Genomic DNA, 18,624 nt, shown 5'->3' with positions numbered 1-18,624 from the left:
CGATAGATTGAGCGGCTAGAGAGGCCGGAGGTAAGTGGCTGTAGAAGTCGGGCGGACCCGGAATCCAGAGGAAAAGGGACCATGACTTATGCTTATCTCTTCAAGTACATCATCATCGGAGACACAGGTAACCCGCGGGCGACAATCCTCACGCTGGGGCGGGGATCCGAAACACCCAAGTCGGGGCTTGGGGGCGGGGCTCATTTAGTGGGCTGGGCGATTAAGTGAAGCGGGGGGCGGGGCGGGCCGCCGGGGGCGGGGCTCGGGGCTCCCCTTCCCCAGTCCTGGACGCCCCGACACTGGTCTGTTCTCGCTGCCTAACTCCTAACGCACGCGTCTTCTTTCAGGTGTGGGGAAGTCATGTCTCCTCCTGCAGTTTACAGACAAGCGATTCCAACCTGTCCACGACCTCACAATAGGTAAGCGCATATACCTCTCGTAGAATAGATTATGAAATCTGACTAAAATAGAAAGTTAGCAGCTTTAGTGTTCGAAGTAGAAAAGTTACGTCTTCCTATTTTGGGGTTAGTCCAAAGTTATGTTAAGTGAAGAATGACTAAATGCTGAGAAATGGGCAGTAGTGTAATGGGGAGTAGGTAATTGAAAGGTGACTAGATTTAGAGATGACCATGAGGTATGGATTAGTTGCCTTAGGATTTTTTTTTAACAAATGTGATTTGTATGTTTATGTAAAATCCTACGAAAACGTATTGTTAATTCAAAAACTCGCCTTACTCTGCGGTAAAGTAGTGTGAACCTCATTACTTTTTCAAAGTAATCACTACAGTATAGATTTTGTGTGTGTGTGGGAGAGGAGGAAGCAAATGGAAGAGCCATCCCAGACCTAGAATAAAAGGTACATGAAACTGGTAAGTTTTGTTTTAAAGAAAAGATATGATAATCATGAGTTTCAAGAACTCTCTGGTAAGCGTGGGAAATGTGAACATCTTCCACAAATTTGTGATATGGGACGACCTGCTGAGTTTTAACAACCCATTCCCCATAATCTCCATAACTCCAACCCAAATAAAGATTATATACATAAAACTAGCCTTCTTGCCATGCAGGTGCAGTTTCAGAGTAAAATCCCTAGCTCCCATTCTTACTATATTGCCACTTCCAAGTCCCACATTATGGAAATCTGAAGCTACTACTGATCCCAAAGTACTTATTCAGAGCCAAATAACTAAAGTGGTTAGAAAAGGATTTAGTATCAACAGGAAAATACTTTTGTAAATAACTATTGTGTACACCCACAATGTGCTAGGTGCTAAGTGATACAGTGCTTAACAAGGCAAACATGCCTACATTGAAAGCTCCAGTGTAGGAGGTGAGGTAAGGCTGGGGGCAGATACCAATGAATAAATTACTATTGCAAAAGGGGATAAGAGGCTGCCACATCTATCAGGAAAAGCTGAAAATGGAAGCACTAGAAGGAACTAGCCAAGCGAAGGGGTTGTGGAAGATGAGAGAAAAGTGATCAGGCCGAGAGGGAAAAACAGGTGCAAAGGCTCAGGAATAACAAAGTTCAGGCTAATCTGGAAAACTGAAAGTAATTTAATATGGCTTGACCATGGAATTTAAAGAGAAGAGTGACAAGAAGTAAGAGTAGAGAACATCTGGGGTGGGGAAGGGGAGAGATGAGTTTTGACACACCTAAAGGTAATGGGAGCAAGTGACAGGTTTCAAAGTAGCAAAATGAAGTGATCAATCAAGTTTTCCCAGAGTCCAATATATGCCCTGTTTCTTTCTGAATTCAGTCTTCTATACCAAGATAAACAAGGCAGTTGGCTATCAAATGTGCACAAAATATGAAGATTTCTTCATAATTAGAGGAAGTTGCATAAAAGGGGACAGAAGTTGTATTTTTTTAATTCTTCACCATTGAAACTCCATTCCTCTTGTCCAGAAAGAAAACAAAATTAGTGACTTTTTTTTTTTAGTAACTATCATTATTCTCGATGATGCAGTCTAGAGTAGTAAGAAACAATTTTTTAAATCTGCTTATTGACTGTAAAACTTTATAGAGTTGAGAGAGATTCTGGATATATTGTGCCTGGGGCCTCTGAATAGCAGAAGCTAGATTAGTGCTGTTTCTTACCTGCAGATCAGAATTCCTGGAGTAAAGTACTGTGTAAAGATAGAAAATAGGGCAAATTGTTTGACTTAAAATCAAGTATTTTTAATGTAAGTGATCTTTGATTTTTAAGTTTTGTCCTGACATTACCTTGATAGAAGTTGAATGCAGGTAAACTAAAACCTTTATTCGGACTATCTGTTTCCAAACCCCTGTAAGGCATGCTGTTTTCTGATGAACTCTTGGAATTATTGGAGATCTGAAATGTTTCATTCTTGAGAACCTATTCTTAGATAGGTGCTTTTCTAAAAAAAAAAAATCTAAAATTGCAAAAAGCAAGTATTTATTGTTTCATATAGAGGACTAGAGAGTGACTTTGGGAAAATATTAAGAAATATTTTCAAAAAATTTAGAAGTTTTTTAATTACAAATTAAACATTTCTTAATCAAATTTAAGCATTAAACAATAATTCTAAAAATTCATTCACTTTTTCTATTTGATTTCTTAATTAATTTTTATCCCCATATATGCTTTTCAGTTATATTCCTGAGGTGGTTGTCACCTGGAACACAGTTTTTAATTCCAGAAGATAAAACTTTAAGGAGCACAAAATTAATTGGATCAAATAGGGAACTGTAATGGGCTTAGTGGCACTAAGTGCGGAGGATGAGTCATTAGCACAATGAGGACAAGCATGAACCTCTTGTTACCATGGTTGTTCATGAGAATCACATTCTTTCGGTTTTCACTGACAGGTGTGGAGTTTGGGGCCCGTATGGTCAACATTGATGGAAAACAAATCAAACTGCAAATCTGGGATACGGTAAGAGAAAACAAAAATACTTTAGTCCCAAATATAACAGTAAAGGCTGATGCAGGGATAAAGGGCTATGACGGAGGAGCTAAGGATGGAGGTCAGAGTTCAGTTCAGTTCAGTCACTCAGTCATGTCCAACTCTTTGCGACGCCATGGACTGCAGCATGTCAGGCTTCCCTGTCCATCACCAATAACTGGAACCTGCTCAGACTCATGTCCATCGAGTCAGTGATGCCATCCAACCATCTCATCCTCTGTCATCCCCTTCTCCTCTTGCATCTTTCCCAGCATCAGGGTCTTTTCCAGTGAGTTAGTTCTTCGCATCAGGTGACAAAAGTATTGGAGCTTCAGCTTCAGCATCAGTCCTTGCAATGAATATTCAGGACTGATTTCCTTTAGGATGGACTGGTTGGATCTCCTTGCAATCCAAGGGACTCTCAAGAGTCTTCTCCAACACCACAGTTCAAAAGTATTAATTCTTCAGCACTTAGCTTTCTTTATAGTCCAACTCTCACATCCATACATGACTACTGGAAAAACCAAAGCTCTGACTAGACGGACTTTTATTGGCAAAGTAATATCTCTGCTTTTTAACATGCTTTCTAGGTTGGTCATAGCTTTTCTTGCAAGGAGCAAGCGTCTTTTAATTTCATGGCTGCAGTCACCATAAGCAGTGATTTTGAAGCCCAAGAAAATAAAGTCTGTCACTGTTTCCATTCTATCCCCATCTACTTGCCATGAAATGATGGGACTGGATGCCATGATCTTAGTTTTTGAATGTTGAGTTTTAAGCCAGCTTTTTCACTGTCATCTTTGACTTTCATCAAGAGACTCTTTAGTTCTTCTTCGCTCTTCTGCCATAAGAATGGTGTTGTCTGCATATCTAAGGTTATTGATATTTCTCCCGGCAATCTTGATTCTAGCTTGTGCTTCATCCAGCCTGGCATTTCGCATGATGTACTCTGCATATAAGTTAAATAAAATGGGAATATACAGCCTTGACATACTTCTTGCCCAAACTGTAACCAGTCCGTCGTTCCATGTCTGGTTTTAACTGTTCCTTTTTGACCTGCATACAGAGGTCAGAGGAGGTCTAGTGAAATCAAAGAGACAGGAAAGCTTTCACTTCCATCTGTTACAGTTACAAATTCTGAATACCATGTCTTTTTGTTTCAAATAATCCAAGTATATATGAGTTTGCTTTGGTAAATATATTGATTAAATAATCCAAAATTCAGGAATTTCCTAGCAGTCCAGTGGTTAGGACTTAGAGCTTTCACTGCAAGGGCAGCATAAAGGTTTGATCCCTGGTCAAGGAACTACTATCCCACAAGTCATGCAGCATGGCCAAAAAAAAAAAAAAAAATCCCAGATTCATTTGCATCTTACTTTGGAATGCATTTTGATTCTTAAGAAATAAGCCTGTCTGATTTTGTAGAAATGGATACTTTATATATCTTGAAATTATATATAATGTGATGCTTCCATTTGGGGGAAATGAAAAAACTTAATTATCTTTATCTCCATCTTAATTCTTTGCTGCTTTGGATTTTTTTTGTTAAATAGGAGATGGACAAAGATACCTCAGACTGATGCAGATCATCTCAAATTGAATGGCTCACTCTTTCTAGCTTTTTTTTTTAAAATATTTATTTTTATTCATTTATTTGACTGCACTGTCTCTTAGTTACAGCAGCAGGATCTTTAGTTGCAGTATGTGGGATCTAGTTCCCTGGCCAGGGATCAAACTCTGGCCCCCTGCATTGGGAGCTCAGAGTCTTAGCCACTGGACCACCAGAGAAGTCTCTTTCTAACTTCTTGCCTAGCAAACTTTGGTTCAGGAAATTGATTGAGATTAAGAAGTAAAGTGATTTGATTTCAAAAATCATTTGTGATAGCACACTGAAAGTGTTTTCATTTGCAAAAGTTAAATGCTTCTATTGATTCAACCATCACACAGGCCTCTCTCAGACTTCCCTTTTAGCTCTTGGAAGGACTTGAGGAAGGAGAGGGCTTTCAACCATAGCAGTGGAGGAAAAAGTGTAAGTTAGAAGCCAACCAGGAATCAAATGCTTTAAGACATAAAGCTATTAGGGAAAAAAATAAAATTTAAGTGAGCTCTTGGAGGGAAAAAATATGTTTTAGATCTTAAAGTGTGGTTAATATTACCAACAAAGTTCTTTAGAATTACTTTTGGATTTTAATGTTCTATCAGGTATGCAATAAGATTGTTGTAGTAAGAGATTCTTGTGCTGTTGGAAATGTAACCTAGAACTAGTGTACTAGAACAGTCTTCTGACCTTAAACCTGGCTTTAGATTATGTGACATAATGTTTAAGAAAACAGACTTTTTTGCTATGGAGTATTATACTAAGCTCCTACATTTAAATTATGGATTTGGTGTTTATAGAATTTTTAACTTTTGGCCAGTTACTGAACTGACCTTTGAGCCTAATTTTTCACATTTTTGTTAATTATTAGTATCATGAATGTTATTGTTGGTATATTGTATAAAAGCTATTTATTTTCCCATGTCCAGATCTTAGTTTCCCTATCTTTAAGAACAATCTTAAAGTCTCCCATCCTAATCTTTATGTAGGGACAGAAGGATAAGCAATTTCAAGAATGTGAAAACTTTTCTGATAGAATAGAGTCAATGCCCAGGGAATTCATATTTAGATGATTTTGCTTCCTTTGATGAAACTTGTCCTCCCCAAAAACCTATTCCATCAAGAAAGCAAAAGTATCCTGTATATGGGGCATTAGTAAATTGCTCAATTATAAATAAATCTTAATATCTTGGCCCCCATTGGAAATGAAAGTAGAGAATAAACTTGAATTTGTTTTAGGACAGCGCTGTCCTGGGCCCTGGACTGCTTTCCCTAGTCATTATTCCTGTTTGCTGTGACAGGATCCCAGTAAGGGACATCTTGGTAGTCCTGCCTTTGCATATGTGTATGCTAAGTCACTTCAGTTGTGTCCAGCGTTTTGTGACCCTGTGGACTGTAGCCCACCAGGCTCCTCTGTCCATCGGATTCTCCAGGCAAGAATACTGGAGTGGGTTGCCATGTCCTCCTCCAGGGGATCTTCCCATTCAGGGATCAAACCCGCGTCTCTTAAGTCTCCTGCAGTGGCAGAAGGGTTCTTTACCATTAGCACTATCTGGGAAGCCCCGTCCTGCCTTTATCAGTCACTAAAGGTCAGTTAGTATAGTGCTTTGTATCTAATTTTCTACTTTGATCCATTGGAATGAAACTTCTATTATATAGAGCATTGGCATTCGAAGATAATTTTCTAAGACAAAGGAGTGGAAACAAAAACAGAAACAAAAAACAAAGGTGGTACGTTCAACATCATATGGGACTGAAAAATACTCTGAGTTTCTAGTGTATTTCCAGTTCTCTCCTAGGGGATATTGTGTGGAAATGTCTTTGTCACACTGATTATAGGGTAAATACATTCAGTGACAGGGAGCCAGGGATGCTAAACATTCAGCAATTAAATGGACAGTCTCACAGGAAGAATTGACCCACCCAAAATACCAACTGTACTCCCACTGAAAGATACTGATTTGCTACCTGGACTTCTTCCTGGGCATTCAGGTTTTCTTTTCGCCAATTCTCTTTTCTTAATAGAAGTTCTTTTGTAAAATTAACTCCTTTGTGTTAGAGTGGCATCTGATCAAGTAACTTCTCTGCAAATAACCTGGTTTTGTTGGGATTTTTTTTTTGTTGCCATGTTGATGGAAAAGGCTGGACAAGAATCCTTCCGTTCTATCACCCGTTCCTACTACAGGGGAGCAGCTGGCGCACTGCTGGTGTACGACATTACAAGGTGAGTGACACCTGCTGAGTGAGAGGGAGACTCTTTCCTCTGTTCTTAAAGTCTTTTTAATCCATTGAATCTAGTAAGAATGCTAAAGAGGAATTGCCTGTTTTATATTTTTCTTTATACATATAAGTTTCCCCCTTTTCCGATGCATTTGGAAATGCTTTGACATTTTGAAATGGGCCTCTGACCCACGTTTGAAATTTTTCTGCTGTAGGCGTGAAACCTTCAACCACCTGACCTCATGGTTAGAGGATGCCCGGCAGCACTCTAGTTCCAACATGGTTATCATGCTGATTGGGAATAAGAGGTAAATTTTTATTTGTATAAATAACAAGTACTAGACGTCATCTAGGTACTCTTTGGATATTGAATTATTTGGGACCTAAACTTGTTTAGTTTAGGTTCGTTAGTATCTCAATTTAAAAAAGCTTTTTTATTGCAGTAAAATATATGTAACATAAAACTTACCATTTTAACCATTTTTAAGTGTACAGTTCTGTGGCATTAAGTACATTCACATTGTTATACAACCATCACCACCATTTATCTCCAGAACTTTTTTATCTTCCTCAACTGAAACTCTGTTCCCATAAACACTAATTTCACCTTCCCCATCCCGCTATTGTTGTTTAGTCGCCAAGTTGTTTCTAACTCTTTTGTGACCCTATGGACTGTGGCCCGCCAGATTCCTCTGTCTGTGGGATTTCCCAGACAAGAATACTGGAGTGGGTTGCTGTTCCCTTCTCCAGGGGATCTTCCCAACCCAGGGACTGAAACTGCGTCTCCTGCATTGTGGGTGGATTCTTTACTGCTGAGCCATCAGGGAAGATCCCATCCCACTAGCCCCTAGCAGTAACCATTCTACTTTCTGTCTCTTCTGCCTACTTTAGGAAACTTAAAATATTTGTCCTCTTGTTCCTGGCTTTTGTTTAGCATAACATCCTCAAGGTTTATCTATATTGTAGCATGTGTCAGAATTTTCTTCTGTTTTAAGGTTAGATAGTAATCCATTGGATGTATTCACCACATTTTCTTTATTATCCATTGATGTACACTTTGGTTGCTTCTTAATTTTGACTGTTGTGAATAGTACTGCTGGTCAGCATGGGTGTACAGAGATCTGCTTGGGGCCCTGCTTTCAGTTCTTTAGGATATATGCCCAGAAATGGAACTGCTGGATCTTATGGAAATTCTGTTTAATTTTTGGAGGTACTGCTGTACTGTTTTCCATAGTGGCTGCACTACTTAACATTACTGCTGTCAGTGCACAAGCATTCCAGGTTCTCCCCATCCTTAGCAACATTTGTTATTCTTAATGAATTTTCTAAGGCACCCACAGGCCACAAGACATACTTGATAGTTTTGTTATTAAATAGTTAGGTCTAAACAAAATAGCAGGTATTTTTGTCATAGCAACTGAGTAACTGTTTGAAAAACAAAAAACGTGAATTAAAAGGAAAAGAATTTCTTATTTCATTCTTAAGTCACTGTAATTACTTGCTAATGACCTGTGTATGCCTATCAGGCATAGCACAGCTTGTCGAACCTTGGAGTTAACATTGGACACTACCACTCTTTTTTCTGTTGCAAATTGATTTTCGTGCAGTGTTTGCTTTTTTGTCACAGCAGCTGCTAAGAATGCAGCCTCAAAAAGAAGTGCAAATGTTGAATCTATCATGATCTGATTTTGACACTGCCAATTATATTAAGCTTGTATTTATGTGGGGGCTTCTCTGGTGGCTCAATGGTAAAGAATCTGCCTTCCAGTGCAGGAGACATGGGTTCTATCCCTGGGTTGGGAAGATCCCCTGGAGAAGGAAATGGCAACCCCCTCCATTGTTCTTGCCTTGGGGAATCCCGTGAACAGAGGAGCCTGGCAGGCTACAGTCCATGGGGTCACAAAAGGGTCAAATATGACTTAGCAACCGAACAATAGCAATTTATGTGTTGTTCTGATGTTGAGTGTTGCTATGTTTCCCTTGAGTATTTCAAATAATCTGTGGCACCTAGAACTGTGGCCACAGACTGATTATACTCATTGGTTCAGCCACCACAGACTAATTATACTCATTGGTTCAGCCAATTTGTGAAAAACCTTAACTACATCCTAGATATTGTGGTAGACCCTGAGTGGGCAAGGTGAAAACAAAATCCTGCCCTCATTCCCACGGAGCTCACAGACTAGTGGAGACATAGATATTAAACATAAAATGATTTGTATCTGTTTACAAATTATGATAAATGCAGTGAAGGGGGAAAAAGGGCACTATAAAAAAGAGTACCGGGATACTTATTTATTTTTTATAATTTTACTTGGGTTTCCCTGGTGACTCAGATGGTAAAGAATCCGCCTGGGATGCAGGAGGTCAGGGTTCGATCGCGGGGTCAGGAAGATCCCCTGAAGGGAATGGCTACCCACTCCAGTGTTCTTGCTTAGAGAATCCCATGAACAAAGGAGTCTGGGGTCTTAGTTGCTGCTTGTGGGCTTTCTCTAATTTTGGAGAGCGGGAGCTCCTCACTAGTTGCAGTGTGCAGGCTTCTTGATTTTGTGGCTTCTCTTGTTGTGGAGCACGGGCTCTAAGGCATGCAGGCTTCAGTAGTTGTGGTAAATGAACTCAGGTGGCACACTGGCTTAGCTGCTCTGCTCTGCGGCATGTGTGATCTTCCCAGACCAAGGATCAAACCAGTGTCCCCTGTGTTGGACCACTGGACCACCAGGGAAGCCCCAGGGTACTTACTTTTGATTTAGAGTTGTCATTTAAACTGAAATCTGAAGGATGGGCAAGAGTTCACTGGGCAAAGAGTTTTTGAAAAGGCGTCAGATAGGGGTAATACCTCTGTGAAAGCTTTAAACTGGGAAGAAGCTTGATGATAAGTTTATAATGTTGAAAGAAACCTGGTGTGGTTAGACTAAATCAGAGGGGAATGGTACAAGACGAGGTTGGAAAAGAAGGCAGGAGCCAGATCTTGTGGCACTTACAGACCTGAGTGAGGAGTCTGGATTTTATTCTAAACACAGTAGGAAGCATTTAAGAGTTTTAAGCAGAGAAGTAGCTTGATCAGATTTTAAAAGATCTGGAGGGGAGCAAGGGTTGATGTGGATCTCAGCTGCAGCAGTCAAAGTGAGAAAGTGGTGGGTTGGACTAGGTCAGTGACACTGGAGAGAGAGAGAAAGGATGATTTGTAAGGTACATTTTGGAAATACTTTGCTTTGGGGTGAATTGAGTATTTGGTGTGAAGAAGGAAAAAATGTTAATAATAACCTTGGTTTTTGGCTTGTGCCATGTGGAAGTGTGGGACAGAGTTGGGTTGAAGGGAAAAGATGATGTTTCATTTTGATATACATCTGAGGTGCCTTTTACACATGAGTAGAAATGAACAGGCAAATGGACAAACAGATCTGGAACTCAGAGGTATGTCTGGGCTAGATGTTCGGATTTAGCACTGTTGCCATTTCTGGTTAGTTCTTCCTTGGTCTTCACACAGCTCATGAAAAATAAGTATACGTTTTGCAGATTTTTTTTCTCTAGTGGACTTACTCCTGGATTTTTTCTTTTCATGGTGAAAAACTGGAATCCTCCCAAATGAAAATTTCCAGTTTGAAAAATGAAAATTGGACAGTTCACCATAATCTTATTCTGCATCCTTAAATCCTGTGTTTCATAAAGTCTTTTCCATGCCTCTTTATTCTTCCTCAATCCTCGGCTCTGTTCTTAGTATCACCTAATTTTACCCGTATCATTTTCTCTGAATCCTTCATTTCCCTGGTGGCAAGCTGCTGTTTATTATACATGTTAATAATGATACTAATGAGTTAAGGCAACTGGGTTTTCCTTATTCCTTGCTGTCTCCTCTTGTGGCTTGATTCCAGGAATGAGGAAGACACTTATCACTATGCGATGTGACTTTTCTACTTCCCAGTAACTGGAATTTCCCTTTCCTCTTCTTTCCTTTGGTTTAACTGGATCTCCTTCAAAAAAGACTACAGCATAGACCTTGAGAAACTATGGGGCTTGCCTAACCTTTTATAAACCCTTTTCTCTGTAATAAGAGATAAGGCATTATCCTCAACTGTGTAGCAGCTGTCAAGAATCTGATCTGAAGAATATTTTCCCAGAGGCTACAGAAACCAGCAACCCTGTACAAAAGGACACCATTCAGGATCTGCATTCTTTATGGATTAACTGGCAGTTGAAACAGCTGTGGGATTCTTTTAGAATAAATTTCTTCTTTCACTTGGATCTTTTTTTAGTTTTCTCCCCAATTAATGATTAATCTCTTGCAGTGACTTAGAGTCTCGTAGGGATGTGAAGAGAGAAGAAGGAGAAGCCTTTGCTCGGGAACATGGACTTATATTCATGGAAACTTCAGCCAAAACAGCCTGCAATGTTGAGGAGGTACTATTTGGGAAAAAGTAGGGAAAGCGTTTGAGAGATTACACCGTATCTTTGTCCCTGCCTTTTTTTTCCCTTCAGAATTCTCCTCCCCTGTTAAAACATGGGTAACAGGGGTCATAGTGACCATGTCTCTCCCTTTAAGGGAATTGTTCCATTTGTTTTTCCTTGATTCCTAAGGCTTTACTTTTATATTAAGTAACATTAATTGGCAGTGTGGATTGACACTACTGTTATTTGTAAATCATCTTAGTTGGAGGAACTAATGAATTCCATCTTAGTCATTCCTAAGTCTGGTGTTGAATCTGTCTTAAGTAACTGACTCAGAAGAGAGCATGTTTGCTTTATTTGCAGAATGTGCCAATCTGGGAACCCTAGGTACATCTTGTGTCAATACCAAAATACCATAGAATCTCTTTTTTCTATTTGAAATTGTTTGGAATGGCTTTTACAGGGCCTTTGGAGGACCTTGTATATTTTTACTCAGTTCTCCTAATGGTTCCCCATTCACTTTTGAAATCCAAATCGGCATAATATTTGTATTCTCTTTTCCTAATTTCTCTACCTAAACTTGAGCCTAATACTATGATTTATGTCTCCTTCAGGCCTTCATTAACACAGCCAAAGAAATATATAGGAAGATCCAGCAGGGTTTATTTGATGTCCACAATGAGGTAAGATAGGGTAAGGGGCTGACAGTTAAATTTGCTTTGTTTTAAACAGGACAGGATGCTTCCTAGAATATAAGCACTTCCTGCCTAACATGATACTATATGAAGCTATATGAACTGGCATAGCTTGTCTGTTTTTTTCTCAAGTCTGAGACCCAGACTGCTTAAAGTGAAGTGGAGTGAAGTGAAGTAAGTGACTCAGTCATGTCCGACTCTTTGTGACCTCATGGACTGTAGCCTACCGGGCTCCTCTGTCCATGGGATTTTTCAGGCAAGAGTACTGGAGTGGGTTGCCATTTCCTTCTCCAAGACTACTTAAAGAGATTATTAATTACTGATCTAAAAGGTTTATACATTATGGGAGGTTTTTCTCTCAACCTCAGGTTTTTACTATTCCAAAGCATGGGGAAAGTGTGGTTCTTAATTGCTTAGCTTGTCATTTCTATAAAGCACATTTGGGGGGCGGGGGGGGGATGAATTATATGCTAATATGCTGCCACTTCTGTTTTACCTACTCTTACCAATCACATCCTGATTCTGCACATAGCTATGAAACTTAAGTAACTTAACAGTCACTTTAAAAATGGGCACAGAAGCCACTTCCAGTGATCTATAATACCACAGCTGGTGACTTTATCTTCACCATCACAGATTATTGTTCCACAGCAGTCTGGCTAAGGCGCATGGTTACCTGCCAAGGCCATACCTGCTTCTAGAAATTATAATTAATGATTTCTCCTTTTATCCCTCTCCTTTCCCCCACTTACTTTCACACTGAGGTGGGAACTATTGCCTCTTTTCTCTTACAGGCAAATGGCATCAAGATTGGACCCCAGCAGTGTATTTCAACCCCAGTGGGACCCAGTGCCTCCCAGAGGGGCTCTCATGACATGGGGGCTGACTCTGGCTGCTGCTGAACAACTGGCCTGGACTCTTTTTTTTTTTCCTTCCTGGAACAGCTTCAGATCAGTAGGCTTAAAGAAAGAGGTCTTTGGCTGGGAAAAGCCTCTTTTCAAGGTGTGATGTTTTGCCTCTCCACTTAAAGACCAGGGGAGAATTTGGGCCCTTATTGACCTGTCCTTCTTCAGGGACGTGAGCATTCCCTATAGATTAGGGCTCTTCTCATCCTCCTGTTTTAATTTGTAAAATGTTAGGATCAAAGCTGATTGTCATGGTAGTTCAAAAATAAATTCTTTTATAAGCAGACACAATCTATTCCCCACCAAGAATTAGTAACAAGGTCTAGGACATTCTGCTTGAGCCCTTGAGGTGACTGGGATCTGGCTGCCCTTTGGGTTTTAGGTCCTCAGTTTAGGGATTTCATTGAGGTTTTTCACTTGCCACTACATAAGAATTGTTGCAGAAGGCAGTTCCTTCTAGTTGAACTGCTCAAGGATGATGAATACTTCTCCACCATCCCATTTCTAGTTTCTCTGTTTGAGAGTAACTACAAAACTTTTGAGAGTAGTAGAGTTGGTCCTGGCCTTGTAGCCACTTCCTATCATTACCTAAAGAAAACATCTTTCCCTGTTTGTTTTGTTTTAGGGACCAGACCTAACATTGGTAAGTCAGTATCTTTCACCAAATAGACTCTTACTGTTTTATCCCACTCACTTCTTAAGGAGACCTATTTAGACTTTCTATCAAGCTAATCTGCCTACTGTACACAACATATTTGCTTCCACTCTATGCCTTTGCACATGCCCTACTATACACTACTGTTATACTCAAAGTCCACATTTTTTTCCCTCGGAAAGCCTTCTTTGACCTAGGGTCTTCTGAACAATTATTGATACAGTACCTTTTAGCTTTCATATATTGTTTATTCATATGTATATTTATTTGTATTTATGTTACTTTGTAAATATGTTTTATAGTAGCTTTGTGTGTGGAACCTGTCTCCTCATATAGGTTGTAAGCTCTTTGAGAGCAGGAACCCCTGGTATCCTTTGACTTTTGTAAACCAGTTCCTTCACCATTCCTTCACAGTGCCTAGTGCTACTTGTGTGATCACTGAATTTGACTGACAAAGACTTGGAACAGGTTTATTTTAGGCTGCAGAAGAAACAAAAGCCTTACAGTCATCTCTTTGTAATTCTATCTCAGTCCCTTCCATCTGCTTACCCTGAATTCTTTATTGCTCTTCTCCTCCTCTCTGTTCTTTCCCTGGCTCTTTGCCTCCATTCCATGCAGCGTACAATAAAGCTGCCTGCTTCCAAGCAGTCAAATAAGTGGCTACTTCTCCATTTGAAGAGCATACAATACTATCCTAGTCAAGTCTGTCTTTGCTGTACTTATCATGCAGCCTTCTGGGTCAGTTGCTATACTGATGTCTCATTTTCTTCCACAGCACTGCGGTCTTGTGAATTTTTTTCTCTCTTTTTTTTTTGGTTGTCGATAAATTGTTTCATTATTAAATATATGCATGTATCCAAGCTGCTCACATTTCATGTGTCATTTCTGATTGTATCCCAAACATAAGTAGATACTCTTCTTCTAGGTAATTGTATCAAAGGTATTGGAAGAAGCCTTCGTGAGATACATTCATTTTATACTGGATTCTGCCCCCAGTAGCAGTAATATTAGTTCACACTGTATCACAGGAAGTTGGAAGGCATATCGAGTACTGCTTTGATTAAGGTTTGGTTTGGTTTGGTTTTTGAAAACTCCTACCTCATTCCGAAAAGGATTAAGGCTGTTGAATTTGGCTAGTCCGCTCACACCAGAGACAGAATTATAAGTAAATAAAACTTTATGGTTTCTGTACAGGAGTTTTCCTCTATCAGTCAAAGAAACCTTTAGTGATCAGGATGAATCAGAACATTGATCAGACATAGCATTCTGTCTAGAGCTGCTGCTTTTGGAGTGTATCTTTTTTTTTTTTTTTTTAACATGGTAAACAACTCAAATGGGGTATCTCTTGAACTGATAATCCCATATTATCCAAAAACCACTCATAACCTTCTATACTCAGGTATTTCATCAGTTTTAAGCATAAGAAATGAAATTATCTGGGCAAATTCATGAACTTTGTTGATTACTGCTGATGTTCTGAATGAAATGGTCATGAGGAGTTACAGAAAATGCATCTCCCACCCCCATGTGAAGAATACTGTTTATAATATGAGAGTTGGTTGATTTTTGAAGCCCAGGACAGTTGGAAATCATACTACTTATAGCAATCTAAGTCATTACTATTTATAGGTCATTGCATATGGCAGCAGAGAAGGCAATGGCACCCCACTCCAGTACTCTTGCCTGGAAAATCCCATGGACAGAGGAGCCTGATGAGCTGCAGTCCATGGGGTCGCTAAGAGTCGGGCACGACTGAGCGACTTCACTTTCACTTTCCAGTTTCCTGCATTGGAGAAGGAAATGGCAACCCACTCCAGTGTTCTTGCCTGGAGAATCCTAGGGACAGGGGAGCCTGGTGGGCTGCTGTCTATGAGGTCGCACCGAGTCAGATACGACTGAAGTGACTTAGCAGCAGCAGCAGCATATGGCAGGGATACCCGTTCCCCTTTCTGTCTGTGCCTAATAACTGGTTCCTTTGATAGCGGGTTTATTTTGTACCAAATAAGTGGAATGATACTAGGTTCTCATTCTAGAAACTATAATTAAAGTCATATCTGTATATGGATTTACACATTGTCCTGCTAAGTCGCTTCAGTCGTGTCCAACTCAGTGCGACCCCATAGACGGCAGCCCACCAGGCTCCCCCGTCCCTGGGATTCTCCAGGCAAGAACACTGGAGTGGGTTGCCATTTCCTTCTCCAATGCATGAAAGTGAAAAGTGAAAGTGAAGTCGCTCAGTTGCGTTCGACTCTGTGCGATCCCATGGACTGCAGCCTACCAGGCTGCTCCGTCCATGGGATTTTCCAGGCAAGAGTACTCGAGTGGGGTGCTATCGCCTTCTCCGACACATTGTTCTGGTAAGCCCTAATACTAACATCAAATTTGACATAACAGTGGTAGCCAAGGAAGAATTCGGCCAACAGATTTTGTTCAATATACAGAGAAATGTACTTGGCCAAGTCTTCTGTGATAAAATGTTGACTCACGTGACTCCTTAAGGTCTCTGAGCTCCTACTATGTGTGACCATGCAAATGTTACTTCTTAAGAAATTCCCTTAATGATAGGGAAAGATATCCTTCACTCAGGATTTCCAAAAAATTAAAAACTTCCTGTAGCAAATTTTAATAGCAGTAGAGTTAAACTAGAAAACATGGGTAAATCTTTCTCATTGAGGTCAAGAGGATTTCGCCTACTGTAAAATTATTTCCATAACAATTTAAACTCTATCATTAGGCAATTACTCTGCAACCAGTATTTCTAAGGCAATCTCGTGATGCCCTCCTTGCATATATTTTCACCTCCAAGACTTACATCGTTAGCTCTATCCATATTCACAAGTAGTTTGGGTCTATAGATGAATTGAGGCCTTTTTATTTTTTAAGTTGAAATTCTTTCCTGAATTTTGTTCATTTCCAACTTACTAGCAGTAATCTGTACTGTCAAAGTCAGAACACTGGAAAACTTGTGAGCGAAACATAAGAATTAGAAGCATCTAGAATAGATGCATACCCTATGCTGATGTTATGCTGATATCCTGAAGATTGAGAAATCTCTAAAGGATTATCCCAGGAACTCAGAAAATCCACTCACTTCAAGAATTAATTTTTGTTTCTTTGATTTGGTTAAGATCGCTTCACTTGTATGAGAGAGGGTGGGGGTTGCCTCCAGGCACACTCAGCATTATTCCAGGTTTACTCCCCATCGTGACTGAGGGGTACTCTGATTACGTAAAGGAGGGTACGTTGGGGCTGTACCTAAGCAATCGGACAGGACGCCGAAAAGGGCTTTAGATTCCTTAAGCACTCCTTCCTCCTCCCGGCCCGAAAAGCACCAGCCCGATCCAAGATGGCTTCCCAGAAACAGGTAAGTAAATGTTTTAGTTTAGAGCGCCCCCAACGGCGGGGGTCAAGAAAAGAAAGATGCGGAGAGATCCTAAAGCTCGTGAACGGAAAGCGGTCAGACACAAGGTACCGCCAGATTTTATTTTCAATCAGGCATATGTGTGGTTGCCTCAGCCTTTTAGGACCTCCCATCCTCAAGAGACTTCCTGGATGGAGCTCACATTACCCTGCTGGAAGAGGCGGGGCGTCGGCCCTGCCATTGGCGGGTGGGAGCGTAGGTGGGCGGAGCAAGGGAGCATGGACTACTAGCAAGCTAGATTGAGGCGAGGGCTGGCCATGCTCCGCCGGAAGGCGCCTTGTTCTCCGAAAGGGTGAGTTGAAACGCTGGCTGGAAAGGAAGCGCCGGGACTTGTTCAGGTAGGCTTTCAGCGCGCGGCCGCCCCTCAGTGCTGGTCCAAGAGTCTTTGCAAAAGCTGCGGCTCTTAGATTGGTTTTCTTAACTCATCCTCCTCCTCGCTCCCCCGCCCTCTGTCCTTCCCCCAGTTGTGCGGGATCAGGTGCTGGGTGATGCTCCGGACTGAACCATTCTCCTTTGTGAGAGGCCGGGGGTGAGGGCGGCTGCCGGCCCGCGGGGCCCGAGCCGGGCTGAGCTGCGAACGCGGCTGCCCCGGCCCCTGTGAAGTTTTCAGGCCTTGTCATTGCATTACTGGGCATCGTGTGGATTTGAGGCAGATCCGTTTTCTCTTTGCTCCTTCAGAGGGAAAACTCCGCGGCTCCGTTTGGTTACTCCATACTTTGGACTCAAGTGGGAGTTTGGGGTTTGGGGTTTTTTTTGTATGTGTGTATTTTAGCAGTCAAGGTGGTTAGGAGAGCATGAGGTGAGCATGTGCGATTGTTTTACATTATTAGGTGTAATTTCTGTGGATCTTTGGGAGAGCGGAGCAGGCTTTTGGACAGTGTTTAGAGGTGGTTGGAAGATAGGAGCTCTAGCTTTGCATCTCCATTGACAGGTCCGCAGAGCTCGCTGGTTTTCTGTTGCATTATGTAAACTCTTCAGTGGCAGAAGACCCCTCCCCCTTCCTCGGAGCGAAAGCAGTTTTTTTATTTACCTGTCTCCAGTGTCGCAGGAAATTTCCCTGCCTTTGCGGCAGCTGTGCAAATGCAGCAGCTCCTACCTTTTAAGGGACAGTCCTAAATGATTAAGGTCTTCAAGGAAGAGGTGAATTGTGGTATATAGATGTTTGGTGGACCAATCTCTTTTCAGTGACTGAGAACCGTGAGCCAGAAGTGGAAGACTTAGAACTTGATGTCTTTTTCTTTTAAAGAATAGACATAGTGGAATGCCCCAAACACCGGAGGAGCTGCGTTTTCTGTCTGCTGCACCCTACCATCGCCCTAACATCCACAGCTTGTTTACTCTTCATGTTGTTCTGAACCTATTAGTTTAGCCGGAGATTCTCAGCCTGTTATCCTTAGCATCAGGTGAGGTCCTATCCACTGTGGGGCACGTTAGGTACTAGAAGGTGAGTTTGTGATTTGAATAATATTCTCTTGGTAGTCCATTAGCTCTGTTTTCTGCTTAGGAATTTCTTTTGTATTGATCAACAAATAGGTTTCAGAACAAACTGTGGTCCACCTCTTAGGGCGAGAACATGGGAAGTTTCTCATTCCAAATATTTTGGATTATCCCACCCCTTAAAGGAAAAGAAGAGTTATGATAAGGAAAACAACTTTTTTCATTTAAAGAGACAGGTAATAAGAGTAGTATGCCAGTGGGTCTGCAAGGCAAAATGAAGGACGTTGGCCAAAGAGAAGGTACGTGTGTGTAAAGACAGGCTTCGGGGAAAGTTTAAAACTGCAGTAGTAAAGGAGTTATGGATTAGGATAAGAGGTTTGATGACACAGTGCATCGTTAGT

The 18,624-nt window shown here is 41.0% G+C and overlaps 1 protein-coding gene across 1 annotated transcript; it reads left to right on the top strand.

The window, feature by feature from the left end:
- Positions 1-73: 73 nt before the first annotated feature.
- RAB2B (RAB2B, member RAS oncogene family) lies at positions 74-14,172 on the top strand. Its single transcript, XM_068964897.1, has 8 exons — positions 74-127; positions 348-419; positions 2,834-2,901; positions 6,646-6,728; positions 6,940-7,032; positions 11,011-11,122; positions 11,725-11,793; positions 12,600-14,172. Exons 1-8 carry the CDS (start codon positions 82-84, stop codon positions 12,705-12,707), a joined length of 651 nt encoding a protein of 216 aa, XP_068820998.1. The 5' UTR covers positions 74-81; the 3' UTR covers positions 12,708-14,172.
- The last annotated feature ends 4,452 nt before the right edge of the window (positions 14,173-18,624 follow it).

Source organism: Capricornis sumatraensis, chromosome 2 (assembly GCF_032405125.1).
Source record: "Capricornis sumatraensis isolate serow.1 chromosome 2, serow.2, whole genome shotgun sequence".
Taxonomy (NCBI): Eukaryota; Metazoa; Chordata; class Mammalia; order Artiodactyla; family Bovidae; genus Capricornis; species Capricornis sumatraensis.
The sequence above is the reverse complement of the archived record's forward strand: the minus strand, read 5'-3'. Positions and strand labels throughout refer to the sequence as shown.

Coding starts and splice junctions, on each gene's coding strand:
- RAB2B (XM_068964897.1), top strand. CDS start 82: ATGACTTATGCTTATCTCTTCAAGTACATCATCATCGGAGACACAG. Junction 128..347: donor CATCATCATCGGAGACACAG/GTAACCCGCGGG, acceptor GTCTTCTTTCAG/GTGTGGGGAAGTCATGTCTC. Junction 2,902..6,645: donor AACTGCAAATCTGGGATACG/GTAAGAGAAAAC, acceptor TTGATGGAAAAG/GCTGGACAAGAATCCTTCCG.